The sequence below is a fragment of the Drosophila gunungcola genome, unplaced genomic scaffold, assembly GCF_025200985.1.
Source record: "Drosophila gunungcola strain Sukarami unplaced genomic scaffold, Dgunungcola_SK_2 000114F, whole genome shotgun sequence".
NCBI lineage: Eukaryota > Metazoa > Arthropoda > Insecta > Diptera > Drosophilidae > Drosophila > Drosophila gunungcola.
Genome location: NW_026453275.1, coordinates 230,078 through 247,489, shown reverse-complemented (window position 1 = coordinate 247,489; position 17,412 = coordinate 230,078). Strand labels below are relative to the sequence as shown.

At 45.8% G+C, this 17,412-nt stretch overlaps 6 protein-coding genes across 8 annotated transcripts; 3 read left to right on the top strand and 3 right to left on the bottom strand.

Annotated features, from left to right (window-relative positions):
• Positions 1-431: 431 nt before the first annotated feature.
• On the top strand, positions 432-2,680 carry LOC128265356 (histone-lysine N-methyltransferase 2D; the record flags this gene model as incomplete). The annotated part of the gene is made up of 1 exon (XM_053001309.1): positions 432-2,680. A coding segment is annotated over one exon (1,710 nt), but the record flags the coding sequence as incomplete, so codon positions are not given.
• LOC128265328 (diphthine methyltransferase) lies at positions 2,476-3,973 on the top strand. Its single transcript, XM_053001256.1, has 2 exons — positions 2,476-2,600; positions 2,669-3,973. The coding sequence occupies exon 2, from the start codon at positions 2,694-2,696 to the stop codon at positions 3,840-3,842; it is 1,149 nt and encodes a 382-aa protein (XP_052857216.1). The 5' UTR covers positions 2,476-2,600; positions 2,669-2,693; the 3' UTR covers positions 3,843-3,973.
• Positions 3,974-5,024: 1,051 nt separating this feature from the next.
• On the bottom strand, positions 5,025-8,009 carry LOC128265334 (serine/threonine-protein kinase Pink1, mitochondrial). 2 transcript variants are annotated; one of them, XM_053001273.1, is made up of 5 exons: positions 7,533-8,009; positions 7,273-7,476; positions 6,467-7,210; positions 5,396-6,397; positions 5,025-5,316 (listed from the first exon to the last, which is right to left on the bottom strand). In XM_053001273.1, exons 2-5 carry the CDS (start codon positions 7,435-7,437, stop codon positions 5,119-5,121), a joined length of 2,109 nt encoding a protein of 702 aa, XP_052857233.1. In that variant the 5' UTR covers positions 7,438-7,476; positions 7,533-8,009; the 3' UTR covers positions 5,025-5,118. The 2 variants fall into 2 exon arrangements, with proteins under 2 accessions (XP_052857233.1, XP_052857231.1); XM_053001271.1 differs by having other exon boundaries at positions 6,464-7,210; positions 7,533-8,008.
• Positions 8,010-8,549: 540 nt separating this feature from the next.
• Positions 8,550-11,367, bottom strand: LOC128265335 (probable fumarate hydratase, mitochondrial). Its single transcript, XM_053001274.1, has 5 exons — positions 11,227-11,367; positions 10,993-11,157; positions 10,723-10,926; positions 9,233-10,037; positions 8,550-8,880 (listed from the first exon to the last, which is right to left on the bottom strand). Exons 1-5 carry the CDS (start codon positions 11,302-11,304, stop codon positions 8,621-8,623), a joined length of 1,512 nt encoding a protein of 503 aa, XP_052857234.1. The 5' UTR covers positions 11,305-11,367; the 3' UTR covers positions 8,550-8,620.
• On the bottom strand, positions 11,274-15,794 carry LOC128265336 (fumarate hydratase, mitochondrial). 2 transcript variants are annotated; one of them, XM_053001275.1, is made up of 5 exons: positions 15,641-15,794; positions 13,837-13,968; positions 12,837-13,037; positions 11,967-12,771; positions 11,274-11,691 (listed from the first exon to the last, which is right to left on the bottom strand). In XM_053001275.1, exons 1-5 carry the CDS (start codon positions 15,728-15,730, stop codon positions 11,429-11,431), a joined length of 1,491 nt encoding a protein of 496 aa, XP_052857235.1. In that variant the 5' UTR covers positions 15,731-15,794; the 3' UTR covers positions 11,274-11,428. The 2 variants fall into 2 exon arrangements, with proteins under 2 accessions (XP_052857235.1, XP_052857236.1); XM_053001276.1 differs by lacking the exon at positions 15,641-15,794 and adding an exon at positions 14,036-14,192.
• A 531-nt stretch (positions 15,795-16,325) lies between these two features.
• On the top strand, positions 16,326-17,220 carry LOC128265337 (NADH dehydrogenase [ubiquinone] 1 beta subcomplex subunit 8, mitochondrial). The gene is made up of 3 exons (XM_053001277.1): positions 16,326-16,505; positions 16,615-16,844; positions 16,913-17,220. The coding sequence occupies exons 1-3, from the start codon at positions 16,421-16,423 to the stop codon at positions 17,123-17,125; spliced, it is 528 nt and encodes a 175-aa protein (XP_052857237.1). The 5' UTR covers positions 16,326-16,420; the 3' UTR covers positions 17,126-17,220.
• Positions 17,221-17,412: the final 192 nt, after the last annotated feature.

Below are 17,412 nucleotides of genomic sequence, written 5' to 3'. Positions count from 1 at the left end.
ATCTAAATTAACCAGACTTTTGCGGAAACAAGCTTACAAAACTAAAATTAACTTGTTTTCAAATATTTATTAAAATAATCGAATTATGATGAATTGGTAATTAAAATGCTCCTTTAAAAAGATTTTAAACCAAACGTTAACATTTAGAAAAAAAGTTTTAGCAATAGCGATACCAAATTTCGAAAACAATTCGTATAGTAATCAATTGCATATATGTACATATAATACTAAAATTTACCTATTTTCAAATAATAATTGATTTATGAATTACGAATTGTAAATTCAAATGCTCTTTTAGATTCTGAAAAACAAACTTAAATTATGAGCATATATAAATTCGTATCTGAAAAACAATCAAAACAACAAATGAAGAAATGAAGAAATGAAGGAATGAAGAAATGCACCCATAACCCATCCAAACCAAACCAAACAAACCAAACCTAAACAAACCAAACCAAACCAACTCACCCACCCGTTGGCTTTCCACTCCTCTCCCCCTTTTGCAGTCGGACAGCGATGCTCCGGGATCAGCGGGCGGCAACGATAACAGCGGGTCTGTTAGCCTGGGCCACAACGAGACCAAGGTGATCGTGACGACCGCCAGCGGCGAGCAGAAGCTGCTCAAGGCGACGCCGGGCCAGGCCCAGCAGCTGTACAACCAATTCCCCTACCTGGCCACCTTCCCCAACACCACGAGCAGCGGCGGCGGCAGCGGCGCCACCAATGTGGGCCAGGTGGGCGTGGTGACGGCGGGGACGACCACGGGTGCGGGTGGCACCACCACCACCGCCTACTATCCGATGTACCACAATGGCTTCCAGATCGGCATCGGACCGAATCCGGTGCCTCCTCCGTTCACACCGGTTCACTTTGCGAACGCAAGTGGCGGCAACAGTCCCACTGGCGGCGGCCAGTACAACATCCTGGCCACAAATCCCACACTCACGGTGACCGGATTGGGACAGCAGGAGCAGCAGCAGCAACAGCAACAACAGCAACAGCAGCAGCAGCAACAGCCAGCAGCGCAGCCACACATTGTGCCCACCACTGTGGGGCGGGGCAGGCCGCGAAAGAATCCGCTGCCCAGCGAGGAGCAGCTGAAAGTCAACAGTCTGCTGGAGCAGGAGCTAAATCAGATGCTAGCCGCGCCGCAGCTGGCCAGCAGTACTCCGCGTCGCGGCCGTCCACTGTCGCAGGCATCGCAGCAGCAGCACCAGGAACTCAGCCAGATTCATGTACATTCCACGGCCGATGGCGATAGTCGAACGCCGGTGGCGACAACGCCGCGACGCAGCGGTGCGAACAAATACGAGACGGAGGAGGAGAAGCGGCTGCGGCTGGACAAGATGGCCGCCCACCAGCGGGCGGTGCGGGCCAACGAGACGCCCGAGCAGCGGGCCACGCGCCTCCAGAAGCTGAGCGAACGGGCGCGTCTGAAGCGGGCGCAGATCCGGGCCACCGAGAATACGGACGAGCGCAAGGAGCGCCTGTCCAAGCAGGCGGAGTACGCGCGAATGCGACGCATGCGCAGCCATACGCCGCGCAGCAGCAGTGCCACCAGCACCGAGTTCCGCACCAAAACCGAGGAGGAGGACGACGATGAGGATGAGGACACCAGCGCGGAGCAGCAGCTGTATGAGAGTGAAGCGGTTTCGGTCACCGGCACGGGCAGCGATGGCGGCTTTGTGACCGTGGTCAAGGCCGATGAGGAAGACTCGCCATTGGACGGCGGCGGCGGCGGCGGTGGCGGTGGCATCGGCGATGGCTCCAATGATCACGAGCAGCTGCCGCCGTTGCAGCTGCAGCAGCACGAACTGCAACAGATTGCCGGCAGCCTACAGCAGCAGCAACAGCTGGTGCAGCATCCGCATCACGAGGCGATTGTGTTGAACCAACAGCACCGCCTGGTCACCATCAGTCAGCACCAGCAGCAGCAGCTCCACCAGCAGCAGCAGCAGCAGCAACAACAGCAGCAGCAATCACATCCCGGCTTCAGCAAATTGCAAGTGGTCAAGGATTACGGCAGTGGAGCGGGCGGCGGAGGAGCTCCGGGTTCGGGCGGCGGCAATGGAACCGGAGCACCCGAGAACAATGACATGCTAAAGATACTCGAGCCAATCATCGTGATGAAGACCAAATGAGGATCGCGGAGGCGTCACAGTCGCAACACCAATCGCTAGAGGGGATGTGTGGATAGCCAGGCCCCCGCAATCCCGCCATTAAAAAACCAAGAGCATCAGGCGTTGGACGCACAATAGAATGAGAGATCTGCGAAGAGAGTAGTAGGGATTGTCTATAGTTATCAATAAGAGTTTTTTTTAAATATGTTTTTTTTAAAATGTGAGTCGATGTATTTGACAAAGAGCGATGTTGTAAAAAGTGAGTTAATGAGAGCAAGCGGAGATCAAGGATCAAGTGCAATAACATTAACGGATGCCTGGCAGCCACGAAACCCCAACTGAGCAAACAAAAATTACACTGTGACGCCCCGAAAACCACTGAAAAACGAGGAAATATGCAGCTAAAAACTACGAGCGTGGGACGAGATCAACTAAACCTAATCCAGAATATGTAGCGCGTAACGAGAGCACTAAGTAGTTGTATGTATTAACTATTAATTTTTTAAATTAGCAAAAAAAAAGTGAAAATAACAAATAAATCTAATAAGATCAAAATGGAACGGTCGATAGGAGATGTGGGGAGAGGTCATCGCAGCCCTGGTACAAGTTATCGACTATCGCCTATCGATGAGCGCGCCTAGCCGAGTTGTAAACATGTTCACAACACTCCACAGCGAGGATACGGAATATTCGGCGGATTCCGTGGAGTGGCTGCCGGAGAATGATCCGGATGTGGGCTACTTTGCCTGCGGCACCTATCAGTTGGTCCAGGATGAGGCGGAATCCACCGAGGAAGCTGCTCCCAAACGTCCACGCAAAGGTCGCGTTTATTTGTACCAATTCGAGGGTACAAATTCAGCGCTGGAGCGGCTGCAGTGCATCGAAACGGCAGCCATACTGGATATGAAGTGGCTGCCAGCTTGGAGCGAAGATAGCAATCCACACCTTTCCACAGTCAACTCATTGGGCCAGCTGGAGGTCTATGAGTTTCAAAGGGATGACAAGAAACTGCAGAAACGCACGTGTTTCAGTTTGGAGACGGAGCCGCAGGAGGAACCGCCTTTGGCTCTGGCCCTGGATTGGCGGCGGCAGGAGGAGCAGGACCAAGTAGCCATCTCGGATTCCAAGGGAGGCCTGCATCTGCTGCACTACTCGCCCCAGGGTGAGGTGATCCGGGAGCGTTCCTGGTCTGCTCACGGTTTCGAGGCCTGGACCTGTGCCTTTGATCGCTGGTCACCGCATCTTCTGTACAGCGGTGGCGACGATATGCTCCTGATGGCCCACGATTTGCGCACGGAGCAGCAAGCCTGGACCAACCGGGCCCACATGGCCGGAGTCACCTGTCTGCTAAGTCATCCGATGCATGAAAACCATCTGCTTACGGGCAGCTACGATGAGCAGCTGCGGCTGTTCGACACCCGAGCCATGAAGCGAACTCTGGCGGAACTGGATTTGGGCGGAGGCATCTGGCGGCTGAAACCACATCCTGTCCACCCCAATCTCATCCTGGCCGCCTGCATGTACACCAACTTTAGCCTGGTGCAATTGGGTGCCAACGATTCGGACTTGAGTCTCCTGGGAGCCTATGAGGAGCACAAGAGCATCTGCTACGGCGCCGATTGGTCTCCCAGTTGTGGCAAGGACGATGGCGCCTTGACCATGGCCACCTGCTCCTTTTACGATCATAAGTTGTGCCTCAGTCGCGTGGAGATAAGCAAATAAATTAAGATGTCCTTTACATTACATTTTAGATGTACGTTTTTACAAATGTTTTTTTTTTTGTGAATAAATTGTTTAAATAAACAAGAAATATAAACCAAATCGATTAAGTGTCGGCAGCATTTCCTTTTAAATGTAATTTGAAATATATATCCTGTGGAGAATAAATCTCGCAAATAGTGAATATGAAAAGTAAAGGAAAGTTATTTCCCCCTTCATAATGCTAGAAAACACTCAGATTGGGATCTAAAATTACAAATAACTAGTTATGAGCCCAGAAATGAATTAATATTTAATTATTAAAATTAGTATTAGTTTTTACAAGTTTTGTTTTATAATGAGTTGATTAAATACTACAAAATATATATAAGCCAAATCAATTTAAATATATTAAGGTTCGGCAGTATTTCCTTTTTAATGTAGTATAAAATATATGTCCTGTAGGAGAAAAAATCTGGGACCACTAATAAATCAAATAAGAAGCAACGCAAGAGTTCACTTTCGGGTAAAGATATTTTAAAGATTTTTAGTGTTTTAATATTAACTCCTAGAAGCTATAATTAATTAATTTTAAAGCTGTGTGGTCGCGTGGAGATTAATAAATACATTGTGATTTTCTGTACATAAATGTTTTTTGTTTTGTAATAAATTGCTTAAATAAACCAAACAGGAAATATATCGACACTGATAAATTAATTAATTTTCTAAACTTATTTAAAAAAGAAGCATCCATCCCTGGCTGGCCGGCGGTTCAGCAGCCCTGGGCGATAAACAGATATCGCTGATATGGCATTTCGTTTTGCCAACCCTTGAGGAAACATTCGAATTTGCAAATAAAAAGTAATTTGTCATGGTAGTTTGGCCACTATTGACACTTAGCCATCCAATATAGGCCCACTTTTAATCCTTGCAGCATCCCGAACCGAATCCCACCGACAAGATGGACGGGGCAGTCCTGGACCAGGCGCGAAAGAGCATTGAGGCGATGCACGATCTTGCCCAGACCCTGATGGTGGACTTTAAGGACGACCCCGAGGCTGCACAGCTGGCAGCTCGGACCATCAACGCGTGCATGCTGGAGCTGATCGACGATTTGGAAACGGCACAAACCGAGGAGCAGCAGCTCAGCCAGGAACTGCAGCGATTCCAGGACAAATAGATACGAGTGTGCGGAGAGCCATGCGGTTAATTTTGATTTGTTTTATAAATACATATGTAAAATATAGGTATCACACGCTTTTCCATTTGATTTTCTCAAAGTAACAAGTAGACGTAGATCCTACGCCACCACATTCTGGATCCAGTTGAGTGCTCCACGAATGCGACGCAGGCGGGCGCGTGCCAGAAAGCTACAGATGAGCAGGTACTCCACGTAGGCGCGCCTTCCGCTGGTCGCCACTGGCATCAATCCGGCACCCATTTGTGGGCGACCCTCGCACATTATCTTGGTGGTCAGCGAGAGCAGCCACTGAAGGATCTGTGTGCGAATAATGCGAGCATGTCAAGGCATGTCATATAGTGAGTGTGTAAACAAACAATCGAAAACAAACACCCACCTCGGAACTGTTGGGCATTCCGCCCGCCTTGAGCCAATTGGAGGGGGCCCAGAGGAACAGCTGCACCACATTCGCCGCAATATCCGGACTGACCCGCTTGGACGGGTTGGGATTGAGGATGTTGTACACCAGCTGTTGCAGCAGCGGCGGGCAGGCATCGCTCATCGGGGGCAGCTGCTCCTGCCGGTAGTCGCTGTTCCTCAGCGAAAGCGTCAGCTCTCCTCGTTCGCGTGCCAGCCCACCGCTGCTCGAATAGAATGGATTGTGGCTGCCGAAGATCTCGTAGGCCAGGGCACCGCAGGCCCAAAGGTCCGCTTTCCCATAGTTAAGCACCGCGAACGGTCCGGGCATTGTGTTGAAGATCTCCGGCGCCATCAGTGCCGCATTGCCGCCCTTGTCCACGTCGTGCGAGACATACGGCAGCCGCAGGCCGTGCACCTTGTCCGCCAGGCAACACCCAAAGTCCGAGAGCACCAGCACCGGCGAGGCATCGTCCTGCAGCTCGATCAGTACATTGTCCGACTTGAGATCACGATGGGCCACGCCGTGACGGCTCAAATGGTTCACAGCCTCGAGCATTTGGGCCAGCAGCAGGATACGGGTGCGTGTGCTCAGCTCCTGGTTGTCCAGCAGTCCACGCAGACTGTGATCATAGCGTTTCATCAGCAGATACAGCGACATATTGCGGCCATAGCCCTGCGGATTGATCCTCTGCGGCTGGGCCACCGGATAAAGTAGATGGCCATCGGGAAAGTTGCGCACCTCGTCGCAAAAGAAGCCAAACATGCAGACAATGTTGGGATGCGGCGGCAGGTGGACCGTTTGGTTCTGCAACAGGCGTTCCCACTCGTCGGAGGCCTCGTTCATGCCACGCTGTCGCGCGGGCACCGTCTCCTTGTACATGGCACGCAGGATGGACAAGGCGTTGCTCTGGATGTCGTAGTTGAACATCATTTTGAGGGCCAGCGGATAGCTGTCGATCTTTGAATTCGCAAGGGTGTTCTAAAGATTGGGAGGGGTTATCATTAAAAAGAAGTAAAGTGAGAGGTCATTTGGGTGGCAGTTTACCACGTTTAAGGCACTGCTCCTTGGCTCCTGCTGCTGCTCCTGCTCCCGTTCCTGGGCGCCCACAAAGTCACTGGCCGCCGAGGGCTGGCTGTATTGAAAAATATTATCCACCGAGCCGCCAAAGTTGTGGACAAAGCGCGACATGTTCTGCAGCGGCGACATCATCTCGTGGGCACTCCAGCTATTTGGAGCAAAGGCAGGAGTTGCTGCAGGTGTTGGCACGTCTGCACCCATGGCAAATGATTCCTCCGTGGCACCACCATTAACGTCCTTTTTAAAGCCCGCTGCATAGACTACAGCTGCACAACCTTTGGCAATGGGCGGCCCTATTTCCAAGTCATCAATGCTGAACTTGCTGTCCAGCGTCTCGGAGATCTCGTCCTGGTTCCAGGCTCGCTGCAGCCGGCCAGCCGCCTCCCGAATTTCCCAGCACACGCCCTCCAGTTCATCCTCCTTGCTGAGGACACCCGATCCGGAGGCCAGGCTCACACCGATCAAGGCAAAGAAGGGAGCTGAGTCGCCGAAGAAGAGTTTGCGGGTGGCCCGCTGGCGCAGATCCTCGGAGTAGGTGGTGGTCACCCGGCTGAGGATGTTGTCGATGAAGAGCTTGCGGGCATGTTGACCCACGCGAAAGAGTCCACTGGAGGATGGGCTGCTGCTGCTTCCATTTAGTGGCGATCCCGTTGAGGGAGTGGAAGTGCGGGGCACTACATTGACCACCGATTTGGCCGCCTGCTGGGGCGTTGTCTGGCGGGGATTAAGGTGAGTGTTATATGCACTTTCTAGGCGGGAATATGTTCGGTACTCACCCGCAGCACATGGGCGGCGGTGGAGGGTAGGGGAAAGCCTCGCTTGCTTCTTGTTTTCAATTGATTTTGGTCCAAAATGTTGGCGTGTATATCACGTTTACAATAGCTGCGCAAAATGTAGCGACCATGTTTGATCAGTCGCACGGTCAGCAGTCTCACAGACATTTTTCGGCCCGACTAGACCTCGGCTTTAAGTGCCTGTAACTAGAATCCACATTTGAGCACTCCTCTACGCAATAATTAAACTTCAAACTTAATACCTTTTTAAGTTTTGTGGTGCTCAAGTCTTGCTGCTGCTTCTTCTTCGCCTTCACGGTTGGTCATACGGGCAATCGATAACACCGATCGATAGCCAAACAGCTGGTGCGTGGGTGTCGATTGTTTGGGTTTTGCGTCGTAAATTTATTTTGTTGTTCTTTGGCTTTTGAGTAGTGTGTAGGTGTTGCAGGGGTGGCGGGGGGTGTTGGCTGTTAACAAGGCAAAAACCGTGGATCGAAAGGGCTGCTGCTCGGAATATATATCCTTTTTTCGATTCCTGTGTGGGCTAGACCGATTTTTCCTTATTTTCAACTGCACGAAACGGATAATTTTCGAGAACCAACTTGCCTGGCTGGTTGTTTTTATTATCTGCGCCTGCTCCTACGCTCGTTTCGTTTCGATTTTGTCGTTAGATAATCGCTTTTAGCTTTCAGTGTTTTTTTTTTGACAAGCAAACGCAATAGGTGGAATTAACCCTTGTTTATCTGGTCAATGTGTTTATATTCTGCATTTGAAAAGTAGCTAATTAGCTAAAAATTCACGATAAAAACAAAGAAAAAGTAAAAAACAGCAAGGCGCCAGTGTGACCGTTATAAAAGCTCAAAAATCGATAACGACTTAGTGGCCGCTCAAACCCGGTGCGCTTTTAGTTTGGACATAAACCAATGCCACCTATTTAAAATTTTCAAATTTAAGTAAAAAAAATTATCTTTTAAATAAGAAAACGAGATTAAAAAGCAACTGAACCTAAAGTTTAGGGATAATAAAATTAGAATTTATTTCGGATTTGCATTTTTTTTACAGGTGGCGTAATTTTTTGATCAATTTTTTATACTTATGTTCTTATTTATTTAAGTGACAATTATAAAAAACATATTACTTACAAAATTATGAGTTCAAAAGTTTCAACATAATTACCAGTGGAATCTACAAAAACGTCCAATTTCGATACATTTTTCCAGCTTAAAACACACAATAAACTTATAAAAAAATAAAGGATAAATGCTTAATAAGGTAACTGTTGATAAACTTGAAAAATTTTATTACATCTAACTGGCAACATTGATAATAACTAATAACTAAGGATGGATCACTTGGGTCCCAGCATCTCCTTGGGATTGACCCACTCCTTAAACTGCTCTTCGGTGATCCCGGTTTTCAGGGCCTCCTCCTTCAAGGTGGTCTTGTTCTTGTGGGCCGTCTTTGCGATTTGGGCGGACTTGTCATAGCCGATGTGCGGATTCAAGGCGGTTACCAGCATCAGGGACTCATTCATAATCTTGTCGATCATGTCCTTGTTAGCCTGCAGTCCCTCCACGCAGTTTTTGCTGAAGGTCATGCTGCCATCGGCTAAAAAAAGAGGTTTCTTTACTTGAAATTGGAGGAGAAAATACTTAAAGCTGGCTGTAAACGATGCAACAGCAGCCTAACAGCTTGTGTACCTGTAAAGCATACATATGTCATGCGGCTTAAAGCATTAAGAATAGCAAAATAATTCAGCTCAATAATTCCTTAAAAACTTATATTGTAAGCTCTTGCTGCCGCTGCATCGTATATATACTTTAAACTGGTTGTAAACGATACAGCAGATGCTGTTTAGAGTATGTAGTAAACAGGATTGCAGCATTGACAGTCGCTGCATCGTATACAACCTACTTTAAACTACATTTTCAACTTAAAAGGGCACCCCTGAAAAACCTACATAACAACCGAATGGATCGCAGCACATTGGACACTATCAGGGGCTTGAATACATTTAGTTCGAAGTGTCCGTTGGAGCCGCCGATGGACACCGCCACCTGGTTGCCCATCACCTGGGCACACAGCATGGTCATTGACTCGCACTGCGTGGGATTCACCTTGCCGGGCATGATGGAGCTACCCGGTTCGTTCTCCGGCAGCAGGAGTTCCCCAATGCCGCAACGTGGACCCGATCCCAGCAGGCGGATGTCATTGGCAATCTTCATCAGACTCACGGCAACTGTATTGAGCACTCCATGCACCTCCACCATGGCATCTCTGGCAGCCAGGGCCTCGAATTTATTGGGCGCCGAGACGAAGGGCAGGCAGGTGAGCTCGGCAATCCTCTTGGCCACCTTCTCGGCAAATCCCTTGTGGGTATTCAGACCGGTGCCCACGGCAGTGCCGCCCAAGGCCAGCTCATAGACCCGCGGTAGACAGCACTTGATCCTCTCCAGACCGTAGGTCAGCTGCTGGGTGTAGCCACTGAACTCCTGGCCCAGCGTCAGAGGCACTGCGTCCATCAGATGGGTGCGGCCGATCTTGATGATGTCCTTAAACTCATCCGACTTGGATTTGAGTGCATCCCTCAGGTGTTTCACCGCCGGAATCAGTCGCTCGTTCAGCTCCATGCCCACCGAAATGTGGATGGCCGTGGGAAAGGTGTCGTTGGAGCTCTGCGACTTGTTCACATGGTCGTTGGGATGCACCGGACTCTTGCTGCCCAGTTCGCCACCCATCATCTTGATGGCCGCATTGCTGATCACCTGGAAAAAGTGGAAGAAGCTTATTATATGATTTTAGCATAATGTTTTTTTTTTGTTAATATGGTATAATAGGTTGAAGTTCAAGACCCACAGCATTTTTAATTTTTTTTTATACAAAAAATACTCATAATCGTACTAAATCCAAATAATTTGTACTCAATTTAAATATTTTTGGCTTTGGTTTTCATCCAATGCGGTTATTAGTTATTTTAAAAATATTATTTTTTAAATTTTTCAACAGAAAATAACTGAAAATTTATACCATGTGTAACTTAAATAAAATGCATTTAAATCAAAAAGAAACTATTTTAAATCTAATATTTTCCACGTTTATTCAAATATTATTTATATATTATAATGCAATTAAATATGCATTGTATTTTTATTATAATTATATATATATAGTATTGTAATATTATTGGTATTTTATTATAATTTAAATATTAAATATAACATGTTGAATTCATAGTCAGATATTTATTTTTACAATTCTTTTTTTATCTTAGTGAATTTTGATATTCAAATTTCAAATTTAAAGTATCGAAATATCGAATAAGACCAACCATTTTCGAGACAATAACCGTTTAATAATAAATGTACAATTAAAAACTGAAAATCGGAAGGAAAGGGTTTTAGAATTTCCCCAGTTATACATTTTTGTTATGCACTGCGAACTCAAGCTCACCTCATTGGTATTCATATTGGACTGGGTGCCGGACCCAGTTTGCCAGATGACCAGCGGGAAGTGGCCCTGCTTGTAGTACTTGCCCGAGATGACATCGTCGCAGGCACAGGACACTGCCTCCGAGATCTTGCTGTCCAAGCCGTAGTCCTTGTTGACCTCGGCGCAGGCCTTTTTCAGTATGCCCATGGCCTGAATCACGGGCATCTACAGACAGTATACAATATGATTTAAAGGTGGGAGAATTTGTAATTCTCCAGAGGAGATCCCTACCGGCATCCGTTCGCCTATATCACCGATGGGAAAATTCAGCTTGGAGCGCATAGTCTGAGCTCCAAATAGCTTGTCCGCTGGAACCTTTAGTTCCCCAAACGTGTCCTTCTCCGTGCGAAACTTTGCGTTTGCGTCTGCCTTATCCTTGCCCTTGCCCTTGTCGCCCTGGAAAAGTGCCCCTTTTATATGTGGAAAGCCGCCCTCCCAGTTGACCTTTCACCTTTTGCTACTTACATCCTTGGCCCGCAGGCCACCGCAAGCCACCCAAAGATTGCGCGTGGTTAGCTTTAGCCCATTGACTTGCTTCAGCATTTTCAGTTATTATTGATCTGTGTGTTCCGAGCGATTCAATTACAAACGAACTTAAACCCGACAAGCCGACATGGAATTTCGATGACAGCAGCGATGGGTGAAATGAGGTCAGGCGGTTGGCCTACTACTTGGGTCCCAGCATCTCCTCCGGTCGCACCCAGTCCTTGAACTGCTGCTCCGTGAGGTAGCCCAGATTGATGGCCTCCTCCTTGAGGGTCGTTCCGTTCTTGTGCGCCGTCTTGGCGATCTTGGCCGCCTTGTCGTAGCCGATGTGGGGATTGAGGGCGGTCACCAGCATCAGGGATTCGTTCATGATCTTGGCAATGTTATCGCGGTTGGCCTGGATTCCATTAACGCAGTTGGCAGTGAAAGTTCTGCTTCCATCAGCTGGAAAACAAAGAGTTTCGTTACGTGACAGTCGATAAATAAGTAGTTTAAGCTGGTTGTAAACGATGCAGCCAATTAGTTTTTCAGCTGAATAATAATTTTTAAATAAAAGTTTTTCCCACAACTGCTGCATCGTTACCCTTATTTGGCAACTGTTAAATAAGTAGTTTAAACTGGTTGTAAACGATGCAACCATTCAGCTTAAAAAACTTAAAAGCTGTTCCTACAGCAGCTGCATCGTTTACAAACCGCTTTCAACTTTGCCTTAAACTTACACAACAGCCGAATGGAGCGCAGCACATTGGACACAATCAGAGGTTTGAACACGTTCAGCTCGAAGTGTCCGTTGGAACCGCCGATGGTCACGGCCACCTGGTTGCCCATCACCTGGGCGGAGAGCATCGTCAGCGATTCGCACTGCGTGGGATTCACCTTGCCGGGCATGATGGAGCTACCCGGCTCGTTCTCCGGCAGCGACAGCTCGCCCAGGCCGCAACGTGGTCCCGAGCCCAGGAAACGGATATCGTTGGCGATCTTCATCAGACTCACGGCGATCGTGTTGAGCACACCATGCACCTCCACCATGGCGTCGCGGGCAGCCAGAGCCTCGAACTTATTGGGAGCGGTGACGAACGGCAGGTGGGTCAGCTCGGCGATCTTGGCCGCGCACTTCTCGGCGAATCCCTTGCGGGTGTTCAGGCCCGTGCCCACGGCAGTGCCGCCCAGAGCCAGCTCGTAGACCCGCGGCAGACAGGCGTCGATCCGCTCCTGGGCGTAGGCCAACTGCTGGGCATAGCCGCTGAACTCCTGGCCCAGCGTCAGTGGCACCGCGTCCATGGTGTGGGTGCGTCCGATCTTGATGATGTCCTTGAACTCCTCCGACTTGGCCCGCAACGCATCGTGCAGCGTCTTGATCGCCGGCTTGAGGTTGTTGTTCAGCTGCAGCGCCACCGAGATGTGGATGGCCGTGGGGAAGGTGTCGTTGGAGCTCTGCGACTTGTTCACATGGTCGTTGGGATGCACGGGCGTCTTGGAGCCCAACTTGCCGCCCAGCAGCTCAATGGCGCGATTGCTGATCACCTGGTTAATAGAGTAATGTAGTCATAAAGGCAAGCCAAGGGAAAGGAAAAGGGGAAATGACCAACCTCATTCACATTCATGTTGCTCTGGGTGCCCGATCCCGTCTGCCAGATGACCAGCGGGAAGTGATCGGCGTACAGCTTGCCCGAGATCACATCGTCGGCCGCCTTCGAGATCGCCTCGCTCACCTTGCTGTCCAGTCCAAACTCCTTGTTCACCTCGGCGGCGGCCTTCTTCAGGATGCCCATGGCCTGCACCACGGGTTTCTAAAAGACGCACAAAAAATGCATTAAATAGGGATTTAGGGTGTTGTCGAAAACTTTATCCCGCTTGCTTATACTTTACATAATTTTCAATAATTTAATATTCATTCTGGGAATCGGTATATTATCTACAAAATACTTAGTTGTCTTTAAAGGTCTAAAAACCGAAGAGAATAAGATAATGACTTCTTGATTTTGTATTTAGTATAGGAAAAACCCAGACATTGCAACATCAAGTTTCTTTTTTGTGCCTTTTGTGTGGGGTATATATATGTTTGTAAATGTAGTCTAACCTTGTAACAATATTACATTGCAACTTTTAAAAACCTTGTAAAAAACAGACAAGAAAACTATACTTTGTTATTTTGTTCTTAGAATTTTCTATGTAGTTAGCTTTACAATGTTTACAAGGTCTAAAAAGAGGTTAGATAACTACAAATATTAAAGCCATGACACAAAAACCAATTGGTTTTTTTTTTATAAAAATTGTCTGAAAAAAGGTTTTTAGGTAAAATCATTAAACTATTTGTATTCTTTTTTATTTTTCTTAGTTTTAAACAAATGTTTAATCATTAAAATGACCTGCACTTGTGTTCTTCAATATAAGATCTCTTCAAGACCCCATAAGGCAATCAATAAACTTAAGATTCTGCTGAATAATTTGTTTCTCAATCATTATAAAACCCATTTGGTGTGGCAAAAAACTTCTCGTCATGTTTTGCAAAATACTTTTTAATTGAACATTGCAAGGCTTGAATTCATCTCTTTGTACTCTTTGTGATTTACTATGGGAAATACTTACGGGCATCCGTTCGGTAGCTCCGCCGATGGGGAAATTGATCTGGGATCGCATGGTCTGGGCGCCATAATACTTATCCGCGGGAACCTTCAGTTCGCCAAAGGTGTCGCTTTCCACGCGAAAATCCTGGGAGGCCTACAATAAGGAAAATAACCAGATCAAGAGCGGGGAATATAATAAGCAATAGGGGCAACCATCTGACCATTATGAGTGAAGATAGATGGCAGATAAGTCGGGTGATAAGTCGGTCAGAAAACAGAAATCCGAAATCAGAGGACGACCACTCGACGACGACGGCTGCTCGAAGTTAACTGAGGCGACAGATAAGCGGGCGACTATGAAACTCAGGCCCGAGTGAACAGCGATCAGATTCTTGAAAGAGCGCTCTCAACGAAAAATATTGAATTGTGGAGGTGTAAAAGAGGGCGATTCCGGACGGGGACCGAAGACCCTGCCCAGCATGGGGTGTTTCGCTAATCAGCAGCGGCTTGGCACCCAAAAAAAACAGTTGGGGGCAAATGCTTAGCACCGAAAACGCTAAATATTTTAATCTACAAATACATTGTTTTGATGTAAACAAGATTATTTTTAGCTAGAAACTTGTGCAATCACTTTTTTTTATTGTAATACAAATTTCTATATTGAATTTACTTTCAAAATTGTTATCTAAAAGAAATGTATATTGGTTAATAACTTAAAATAGTTAAGTTTGGATATAGCATTTAATATACATAAATCATTAAAAGAAAATCATTAAATGAAGACATTTTTCGTTGAAATGTTATGCTTTTAAAAATAAGTGTATTATTTTCTTTTTTTTCGTTAAAGATTATACTTCTAATTATGTATAACTAATTATTTATTTAAATTCTGTAGCATTTTTTGTGAAAGTACTATTATACTATGCTCGCAAAACTTGAAAAGAACAAAGTTATCATAAACATTAATTTCCAGACATTTAAAACTTTTAAAAAAATCCAAAAATATATTTATATCGCAATTTTGATGCACCTTAAAACAAAGATTAGTAAAGTATTATATTTCAATTTTGCCATATTATAGAACTGTTGTGAATCAAAAACAATATATTTGACGACAAAATGAATAAATTTATATGGCAAAAGTTCTAGCTCTATTCTTTTGACCTCCAGTGTGTGATATTGTGCCAATGTAGCACTTTCTTAGGAGTTATGCGTGTAATTTATGCCGACTCGCTGCTAATATATGGCACTATTTAGTTATCTGAGTAATCAGAAGTATCAGAGAGTGTATAACAGTGGTCGGCATATGGATAAAAACTCCATAATTAACCGGTTTTAAATACAATTGCCGAAAACAAGAATCGCTGAATAATCGCAGTTTCTTGAATTACAACTCGTTTTGCGAGTTTTTTTTCGCGGTGTTTGTTTGTTTTGTTTTTTTTTTTATCATGTGATTTAAGTGCGATTTAAACAAAAAAAAAAAACGTGTGAGAATTTTGAGTGAAAAAATCAATGCAGCGGCTTCCAATTGGAGTGGCAGACAAAACCCCCAATTGGAGTATGTCCACAAGTGGTCGAAGATGTGTGCGAATTGGAATTGCTATTCCAGTGACTGGAAGGCGGTCACTTCCACTACTATTCCATTGTGTAATGATTACGAAACGCCGGTATTTAATGCACTTTTCATCTGCATTTTGTTTAGTTCATATCAAATTGTAATAACAATTTTTGAGTTGTTAGGTGGTTCATAAGCAAAAGAAGCATTACATAAGGCACAATATTTGGCATATCCGAGGGAAATGGATATAAACTATATAAATCCTTACCAGACGCAGGCTTCCAATGGAAGCCGCCCAAGGCTTCGTTATTTGTTGAACGCCACGAAGACTGGAACGCTGCAATAACGGTAGCACCATCTTAATGCTTATTTCTTAATAAGTAATTAATAAATAAGTTTGCCGATCGCTTTTCACGGACGAGCCCACCACAACAAAAACAACGATGCGCGGGTGCACACTATCGCCTATCGATAACTCTTATCGATGGTTGCTTAAGTTTAATTAAAGAAAATTATGGCAGAATGTAAAGTAATAAATAAATAAAAATAATAATGACATAAGCATAACAAAATATGTATTACTATAATGCTATAATTTTTTTAACCCTTCATAGAAAAGTTAGTTAAATCGTAATATGTAGCTGAATCTTAAAATTGGGAAAAGTTATACAAAAATTATACCTATTAGAACATGTATTAATTGTACAAAAAACGTTCAAATTTGTTGAAAAAATCATTCATTAGAAACAAAAATAAATCAAATTTAAAGCCAAATAAATCTGTAGATATTCAAATTCACCTATATTCAGTTCTAATGTACCATAGTACACTAAGATTTTACTGTAGGAAAAACAATAATTTTAAAGCTCCAAAATTTGAAAACATTTAAATTGTACATATTTCAAATTTTTTACTAGGTACCTGAACTACCGCTTGTCGACTATCGATAGTCCGTGACTACTTATCGAGTCAGGGCCATCTGCAGGCAACAGCTGTTTGCTTTTGGAAATAAAATTGCAAACTTTTTTTTGGAAGCGAGGAGCCTGCAATGTCGGCGTTTGTGAAATCCGTGTGCTTGGCCCAAAAGCTATGCGCCGCCAATCCCGCCGTGGTTCGCCAGGCGGTACGCAGCAGTAAGTGAAAAACCGGCAGAGTAGTTTAAATCCGTAGAACCTGCGCCTCTGTTTTGTTTACGTAACTTTTGAGTGTACCCAGTCCTAAACTAGTTTCCCTCTCGTTTAGTGGCTGGCTGGAACAAGGACTACAAGCCGGCACCCTTTCCACAAACGGAGAAGGAGCGCCTGGCGGCGGCCAAGAAGTATTACCTTCTGCCGGAGGAGTACAAACCATATGCGGATGATGGCCTGGGCTACGGAGACTATCCCAAAGTGGGCGGCGGACTGGGCGTGGAGGCCAAGGACAACTACTATCCCTGGGACTATCCGGAGCACAAGCGTAATCAGCACGAGCCCGTAAGAGGATCACTATGCATGTCTCTATGCCATAAATACCCAAAATATATCGCTTTTCTCATCTGCAGATCTCGGCGGATCACGATCTGTACAGTGAGGATCGCTGGTCGCAGGCGGAACCGCCACGCTACAAGAACTCGTACTACTTCATCGTCTTCCTGAGCGTCATGTCCGGCTGCTTGGCCCTCTACTACTGGCTGGAGGACAAAAAGATGTACCGCCCCGTGGCCGCCAAGCAATATCCTGCCGAAGGCGTCAAGCACTACACCTTCGAGAAGTAGGATAGCATCCTCAACTCGATCGCTCTGCGGGCCTCGTTTTTATTTCATAGGCAATTTATCAACGCATCTGTACAATTAAAATGAAAAGAAACCAATATGAGTTGTGAGCGTTAATTTCGGCTGTTTCGGATGATTTAAAACGAATGGTTAAACTTAAATAGAAAAATACCGAGGCCCAAAATAGGAAAACATGAAAGGAAACCAACATACATTTTCAGATAAGTGGTCAAAATATATATGTCCGATTAGTTAATGCTTAATGGTATTAACTTTAAATAAAAGCTCAA